This window comes from Pseudochaenichthys georgianus, chromosome 3 (genome assembly GCF_902827115.2).
Source record: "Pseudochaenichthys georgianus chromosome 3, fPseGeo1.2, whole genome shotgun sequence".
In the NCBI taxonomy this organism is placed as follows: domain Eukaryota; kingdom Metazoa; phylum Chordata; class Actinopteri; order Perciformes; family Channichthyidae; genus Pseudochaenichthys; species Pseudochaenichthys georgianus.
This window is the reverse complement of record NC_047505.1, coordinates 27914711-27923244: the sequence shown is the minus strand read 5'-3', so window position 1 is coordinate 27923244 and position 8534 is coordinate 27914711. Positions and strand designations below refer to the sequence as shown.

General features: G+C 43.0%; 2 protein-coding genes across 3 annotated transcripts; both read right to left on the bottom strand.

The window, feature by feature from the left end:
• Window positions 1–455: 455 nt before the first annotated feature.
• Window positions 456–2483, bottom strand: pou4f1 (POU class 4 homeobox 1). 2 transcript variants are annotated; one of them, XM_034076597.2, is made up of 3 exons: window positions 2185–2483; window positions 1494–1773; window positions 456–1445 (listed from the first exon to the last, which is right to left on the bottom strand). In XM_034076597.2, exons 1-3 carry the CDS (start codon window positions 2305–2307, stop codon window positions 787–789), a joined length of 1062 nt encoding a protein of 353 aa, XP_033932488.1. In that variant the 5' UTR covers window positions 2308–2483; the 3' UTR covers window positions 456–786. The 2 variants fall into 2 exon arrangements, with proteins under 2 accessions (XP_033932488.1, XP_033932480.1); XM_034076589.2 differs by having other exon boundaries at window positions 456–1773.
• Window positions 2484–3542: 1059 nt separating this feature from the next.
• obi1 (ORC ubiquitin ligase 1) lies at window positions 3543–8332 on the bottom strand. The gene is made up of 6 exons (XM_034079313.1): window positions 8168–8332; window positions 7780–7915; window positions 6517–6608; window positions 6078–6299; window positions 5718–5806; window positions 3543–5380 (listed from the first exon to the last, which is right to left on the bottom strand). Exons 1-6 carry the CDS (start codon window positions 8237–8239, stop codon window positions 4042–4044), a joined length of 1950 nt encoding a protein of 649 aa, XP_033935204.1. The 5' UTR covers window positions 8240–8332; the 3' UTR covers window positions 3543–4041.
• Window positions 8333–8534: the final 202 nt, after the last annotated feature.

Sequence of the window (8534 nt, the reverse complement as noted above, 5' to 3'; positions counted from 1 at the left end):
TTTTGTATATCTCCTTGATAAAGCAGACAGGCTCTCGTGCTCTCTGGATTATTTTAAAACTCCTCATTGTGATGCCAGTGGTGTCAATAAACCCGATAATGTATTTCCACAGGAGCTGTAAGTGACAACGTGATGTCTGTATGTACAAAACCATTTCCGATCTCTAAACCTAAAGGTTATTTTGTGCAAATTCAAAATAAATATATCTCTGGATATGACAGCCTATAGAGGCTAAATTAATGCCCATGAATTAAGATTGCATGCAGGCCTAAACATTTGTTTCGTTCGCCATAGAAAGTTTGCAACTAAATTTGAGTTTATAGCAGCCTCCAAATGAGAATAAATGAACACATGAATAAATGAACAGATTCATGAATTATTCTATAACAACAACGACAAAAATCAAACCAAAACACAGTTCAACAATCAATGAGGTAATTCGTAAATGGCTATACTTCAAATAATAGGCCTATACGGAGAAAATAACTCTCTATAGTATCAAGCAAATTACCTCTTTCCACATGTTTTAAAAGGCAATGTTGACCTCGCTAAACCTTCTCCTCGAAACAACTGAGAGAAACTTGTGTAATCTGTTATTTGCATACTTCACATTCACCAATAACGTGAAAATAAAAAAGATATATGAAGCCTCGTAAAATGGGTATCTAAAGCCCATTGTGCACCAACGTGTAAAATCGCTGGACACAAAAGACTGAAAATGGTGTCTTTAGTGTCCCTTGGTCCCCAAATTCAGTCAAACAACTTTTTTTTCTTTTTCTTTGCCCATCAGTGAGAAGCGGAAAATTTCAACCTCTTCTGCTTCTGTCTTTGGTTACAAAACCACACTCGCACCACATTTTTTTTCAGGTCCAACTTTTCTGCTATAGCTGCTATTTTCTCGGACGACGGTCGAGGCTGTACGGCGAAGTAAGCCTCCAAAGACCTCTTTTCCGGGGCCGCTATCGAGGTCCTCTTGCGTTTCTTTTCCCCTCCGCTGAAAATGTCAGGTTTGTTCATTTTCTCCCTCTGGGCCCCCTCGGCCTCCTCGAGCCAGGCCTGGAGGATAGGTTTGAGAGCAATCATATTGTTGTGGGACAGAGTTAACGACTCAAATCGACAAATTGTACTTTGGCTCAGTGATCCCACGCCGGGGATTTTGAGATTAGCCAGAGCGCCTCCCACGTCCGCCTGGGTCACCCCCAGTTTGATCCTGCGCTGCTTGAAGCGCTCCGCGAAAGCCTCCAGCTCCCTTGGGTCTGTGTCCGAGTCATTGATGCAGGGCAGTCCGGCGTTAGTGAGTCCTGGGCCGCCTTGACCCCCTCCGTGACAGCCCGGTAAGAGCCCGTGGTGGGTGAGAGGCGAGTTCATGCTCATAGCCTGGTGGGAGAGGTGGCTCAAGCCGTGCATGTGAGAGTGCGGATGGGCAGAGGAGGTGGAGATGAGTCCTCCGCCACCACCTCCGCCGCCGCCTCCACCGCCACCTCCGCCGGAACCGTCGTGCGCCCCGGACATCAGGGAGAGGGACGGCGAGGAGATGTGGTCCATGATGTCCTGCTCCAAGTTCGGATGGTGGTGGTGATGATGGTGGTGGTGATGATGGGCCAGTGGCACCGTGGAATTAGAAGGGCATGGCACCGTTGCCATCGTGTGGTAGGTGGCGTCGGGCTTGAACGGGTGCGTCTTGCCCTGGGACACGGCGATATCCACGGCCGCCAAAGCCTCTGCCCGGGCCAGCAGGGTCTCATCCAGGCTCGCGAAGATGTTATTCTGCAGCTGAAAAGGAGGAAATTAGGATCAAAAGTAGAATAAAGGGTTTTTAAATTGGTAGGGTAAAATAAAAAGACATGGAGGAAAAAAAGGGAACACGTCAGATAAAAGAAAAACATTTCAAAATTGATCTGTCAGTCGGGACTTTTGGCGACACATAACACAACCGGAGTATTCCCTTTGAAGCGGCAAGTCATATACATTAATACAAAAACAGTAAATCCGACTTTGCGTGAGCGTGCTTTCAAAAAGAAGACCCTTCGAGTGATAGCCACGGAGAACATGAAAAAAACATTAAGTGCGCGTCTTGGCAGAATGTGCCTTGGAGCGCCTCTTGTTATTACGCACAGACAGCAATCAGCGTTGAATGCACTTTAGTCAAGGACAAAAGTCGAAGTTATTTGGGATATTATTTACCTGTGGAGTGTGTAGACAGGCTCTCCTTATAGCTTCCGAGCTGGAATGCAAAGTGGTGTACTTGTGCTCGGGTAAAGAGGGATGCATGGCGAAGTGCGGCTGTTTGCTGTTCATGGACATCATCTTGGCGAGCTTCTCCAATTAAAGTGCACGGGAAGAAGGGGGAAAAGCTGCTACAAGAGCAGGAAAATAGTCATAGATACACAGTGGTCCTTTGCCTATCCAGTAATGATGCAGTGTAGTTCGCTGTGTAGTGCGCCGAGTGCAGCCTTGAGCCCGGAGATCACAGAGATGCCTGCAGTCTCTCAGACGCACTTATCTGTCTACTGTTTCCCACTGCTGGGGATGAGAGAGGCTCTTACACCTGAGCGCCTCAGATCTCGTCAAGCCCGTGCTCGGCTGCTCTCGCGAGACATAAACTGGCAGAGCAGTGAACAGGCTGACAGATAAAAACTGCTCACAGGGCAGGCTGTAACATCTGGAGACTAGACGCGTGCGTGTTTAAAGGGCTCACTCCAATCCATCCAGACACCTTTTTCTTTACTTAGAGGACGGGAACCATTGGCATAACGCTCTGGATTTAAATTGCCATTTGTCTTTATCTCTCTGGGTTGGACTTTTTTTTTAAACATGCAATAAAGTCTACATCAGTGCATATCGTGGAATAAATATTGTTACTTTATAGTCGTTTTATTTTCAGTTTTTTCACACCAATTCCTGATGTGTACATGTGTATGAGACACGCTCTGTTCTCGGCCCACTGTCATCTTAACCCTTGGTAGTAATGAGACCACCGTCTTATCATTAAAGCCCATAATCGCCAGATGAGCACTAAACAAATTGATTTAATACACCAGCGTAACCTTGTACACAGTCTTTACCTTAATTAATTAATCCCAATGAATTAACACTTCATTTATTCAAACCACAACGGTTACCCAATTAAAATGTCATGCATCGATTAGAGGTATGTGAAATATACATATCGTTAAATTTGCATAATAAATAAGTCGCTTTCTGCTAGAATGGAATGACTGTGCGTGTGAGGTCTCTAATGTGTGTCGTTATAGTCTACAACACACTTTAATCGGCATGAACAGGCTATTCGTTTTTCACTTGTATTAGCAGATTCATAATTGTTACCATTCAATGTAATGCATATCATCAAAACAACTAACACCAAAGATACAATTATGAAAAAGTCCACTAAATATTAATCCCAAATGCCATCAGATATCACAATAATAAAACTTACCTCAAAAAACAAGCCAATATAGCATAGCCCATGTAAATCATCAAGACTGAGTTGACCTGAATCATGTGATCAAGGCACTGCAGGAAAGAAAATGCACACAATGTTTCTCCTTGCATTACTTATTTATTTCCTCACACACTCTTCTCACATTGCAATATTTATTTCAAAATATCAGTTTTTCATATTAGTCCCGTTCATCAGTCTTCAGTATTGCATGTAAAACATAATTACCATGAGTACCATGTTTACTAAATAGCTTAAACTGACAAACACCGGTAGGCTGAAAGTGGTTTGGCCCCAAAAAGGGTGCACTACAGTATAACAAATAACAGCACAGAGGTGTTTGTCAGATTAACACACAGACAGATTCTCAGACTGTACAGGTTGACCTGTCACTGAGACCTAAAAAGTAGACTACAAGATAAACTATCTGACAAATCTGAATTATTTTGTTCTAAATCCTACAAATAGCAACAGACAAAATGACCAAGTCTTACACCAGAGGATCATATTCATGAATGTATTCTGCAGCACCACAGTGGAGTTATTTCTTCCAGCTGTGTGTGGATGTGAAGCCAAACACTCACTCACAGATTCTGGTTTTACATGAGCTTAGAAAGTTTTGTGGGACTGCTTGAGTTAAAGGGACTGTGAGACTTCCTCTTGGTTGGCTGGCTGATAAGCAGTGCGTGTCTGTTTGTTGTGTTCACAGGCTTACTCATCGAGGAGGAGGAGGTGGGGTTAAGATGGTCATGGTCTTGGCTTGCTGAACTGAGAGAGCCAGAGGGACCAGCCTTACTGTCTTCCAGCGAATCAAACAGCAAATCAAAGGACAGCTCGTCAGTCTGGGAGGACCCTCCGTGCCCCGTACTGTCAGGGACATTGGCATCGCTCTCCCTACAGGAATCCAGTGCAGCAAAGCTCTCCTCTGCGATGCCTTTTAGATCCTCTTTGTCATTCAAGGTCCCTCCCATGTTATGTGGTGGGGAGCTCTTCTGGTCACACTGTGCTGCAGGTTTTCCACCATGGCTTGAGGAGACATCAGAGCAGGGTTGTGGTTCTGGGACGAGGGTGTTGTCCAAGTCTCCGGGAGTGGAGGGAGCCAATGAGAGCTGTGATCCTCGGCTGCTGGAGCTCTCTCCATCCAACATCATGCAGTCCAACTCTGAGATTTTGTCCAGGTAAGCTGCATCCATGGAGGAGTCACTGAACGTCTCAAGACCCTTTGGCTCGTCCGTCACCAGAGTACTGGAAGTGGCTCCTAAAGCTGAGCTCTCTAAACTTGGAGATGACCCGTCTTCAGGTTTAGATCCCTGCCAGGCGCCCCAGAAGACAGACTTGGAGGGTTCGACGTCAGTACTTGTGGGTAATTTATCGAGGCTGCTGAATTGGTTCTCCATGGTGCTGCCACTCTTGCCAGGACTTGGCAGTTCTTCAAAATCCAGCCTCCTCAGATGAGATGCCGGTTTGAATGCCACTTTCTTTTCACGGACACCAGGGCTTCTCAGAGTCAGGGAGCGGAAGGCCGAGGATGGGGTGGCGGGCAAAAGTTCAGAGGAGGTGCTTTTCGAGTCCACGTCGTTTTTCTGGTCTCTTGTCAGACTCTTTTTAAGCTCTTTGTAATCGGCAGATGGCATGAACATTGAAGTGTGATTTCTAACAAATGTTCCACCTTCTGCCAATGGATTGCTGCAGATGGACTCTCTCTCATTGTCACTCAAGCTCCTCATCATCATGTTGATTTTGTGTTGCTGTGTTGTCAGCGGGTCCGCCTCAGCCGTACTGTTCCCTTCAAGACGTCTCTCCTCAGATATTTGGATCCGAGACTCCAGGTTTTTGATGTACCGGTCGCCGTGCTCCAGAGCCATCGTCAGGTGGTCCACATCCCGATCATTCTGCTGGATTGTAGCTTCCAGTGCTGCTACTGTACTACGACCAAACCTGGGGACAGATTACTTTGTCGTTAAATTGTTCAAGCATTATGATGACAGAAAAGCCAAAAAACATTTAGCTGTGCTTCACAGAGCAATTGAAACTTAGCAACATAGTTCATTTGTAAAGAAAGGAAAACCAAAATGTAAATAAAAATGGTCTTTGTCTTTTGGAACGTCATTGTGGAAAGTGCTCTGTGATTTTTTTTTTTTGATAGAGGGACACAATCAAAATCCTACATGTATTACCGATTTAGCCTGGAGAAACTGAACTTAGATTGATTCAATTAACCATTATAATAAAGTCAAAAGCATGCATGTATCATGAAAACCAAAAAGATGCTTACTTCTGAGGAGATCTGCTCACGACCTCTGCTTTCAATCTCATGTTCTCTTGTACAAGGTCGACGTTTTGAAACCGCAACGCCCTATTTGCCTGAGGATAGTAAAGTAACACATTTGCACTATGTTAAAAAGGATTCCACAACAAACAATGATTTGTACTTAATACAGTAGCATCAAGTAGGCCCCTTTTTTTTGCGTCTTTATATTAAAATATGTTAATGTCTATAATATTAATAATGTGTCTATATTTCGTGCATATAACATGATGTAGCAGAATGACAACCACATGTTAGCGTGTTCATCTATCAGGATTAATATATATGGGTATCAATAGAACATATCGATTATTATAGTTCACATACCTCCTTTAGTTTATCCATGTCCTGCTTTACTTCATCACAAACATTGGTGGCAGCTTGCAGCTTGTTGGTCCATTCTTCCAGGACATAGGGCTCAACTTTTTTGTCATCCATTTGCACCGTTTTAATGCTGCAGGGATCCAACGCGGTCTTCAGTTGTGACTCCAGACTTTGATTTTTTGTCTTCAACTCCTTGTTTTCTATGTAGAGCCCTTCCATTTCCTCCTGATAGAAAATAGAATTGTGTGACAAAAACAGTTCAAAAATAATCACTGTGGTTCTTTTATTGTAACTTGAAACAATATTTGATAGAAACTGCTAATTTGTATCAAATGATTAGTAAATGAGCAAATACGCATCAGTGGATGCGGTGGTGATAAACCCCTTGATACATCTGTTAAAGGGCATTGATGTGAAAATACACAGCATTATAACCACATACCTCATACTCCCGCAAAAGCAGTTCTCCTCTGGTTTTTCTCAGACATTTTCTCATGGAAGGATTGTCATTGTGTTCACTCTCATTAGTGCCTCCTATGACAGAATCACATGAGTACAGACAAAAAGCATATTAAAGACGTGTTACCAATTCTGTCAGCTTTGATGAAAGTGCAATATGTATCAGTTGTATTGGTATAGAGCTGCCTCCATTACTGTTGCCTTCCCTTAACTCACATTATTTTGCGAAGTATGATTGTTGGCCGTCTAACCCTGAGTTTGATGACAATATTAATATCAACTGAGCTTCTGTTCAGCTCAGACATTGGCCAGGACAGGGTTAGCCTACATTAGCACAAAAACTAGAAGCAGATAAAAACAGCTTAAAATGTGCGATTCAGTAGCTCCATTTTGAATCGTGTTGGCCAGCAAGTTACGAATGTATCCAAGAGTCACTTGTGTTTTAAAAAACAATTACAATAAAATCAATGCATGCAAGAACATGCAAGTCAACTTAATGTAGCTAAGCAACAAAGAAATATAGTAGTCAGTACCAAGACGAGTGCAATTCCACATTGTCTGTCACATTTTCAAACTGTTGCTATTGACTTGGTACCCCTATATCCGTTCTCTTTAATTGGGCTATATAAATAAACATTGATTTAATCAATCAATCAATGTTTATTTATATAGCCCAAAATCACAAATGTTACATTTGTCTCAGTGGACTTCACAGTGTGTACAGAATATCAATACGACAATATAACACCCTCTGTCCTTGGACCCTCACATCTTAAAAAGGAACATCTTCCAAAGAAGGAGGGATCCCTCTCCCAGGACGTGAAATAGATGCCATGTGTAAATTGAAAAAATAAAACATTTACAACATAGGTAGTCCAAATGCTTGGAAATGCATGTTGACATATTTCCAAACAACAATTTGGAAAATGGTATGTGCTTCATAGACTAAATTAATCTGAAGTTTGCTACACTGCAGTGATACTGTACACAGTTTTCCTATGAAATGATGTTGCTAAACCACTGTCAAAGGGATAAATAACAAGTTAATTTCATTAATAATCCAATAACAGAGTATGTGTTGAAGTATTGATAACTCAAACATTAACAACGACCTGAACTTCAATGCACCTTTAACAACATGTATTGTGATTTCACGGTGACTCAGCTGTGAAATGCTACAGGCACATTACCTCTCATATCCTGCTTGTAGTCCTAGCTTTTGTCCTGTTTGTATGGAGCTACTCACCGATGATTTCTCTGCATGGGTTCTCAGCTGTGATGGGGACTCTGCAGCTGGGACACTGGCTAGCTTTCTTTAACCACATTTCCATGCAGGAGGAACAGAACACGTGGTGGTTGGCACAAATGACCGGCTGCTTGACCTGAAACACGAGCAGAATACGAGCCAAGTTTGGCAATAAGGGTACATGGTACAACGCTAGGAAACAGTTCGAGCTAATCCTGTAAACATTGGCTTTTGTTAGCTGCACGAAGGTCTAGCGTTAGTTACGTTAAAAATCTGACTTAACGTAACCACGATACGGTTACTAAGGCTAAAGTGAATTCCGTGTAAACACAACATCTTTGTTTACGGCTAACGGACGTAAACCGTCTGAAAGCGGGACGGTACTTACCTTTCCGAGGCATATTTGGCAGGAAATCGGTAGAGTCAGAGAAAGGATCGATGTCTGAAAGTTAACAGCCATGATTTCAAAAAGAATACCCCCTGCACACACAACAAACTCCCCCCGGGAAAATACAAGTGTCCGCCCGACTCCGCCGGTCCCACCAGTACTCGTTTCATATCGCGCGAGGCGTAGAACTACGGAAAGCCAAAAGGGCTAAAAGGCGGCAAACGTTGAAACCTATAGCTAATAGTTAGCATAATTAATGCTAATGATACAATACACATGTGTTTGCCAAGTAAAACTGCTTAGCTCATCGGGAAAACGTTCGAAGAAGCAGTAACATATCCTACCAACATGCGTGCAGTCAAAATAC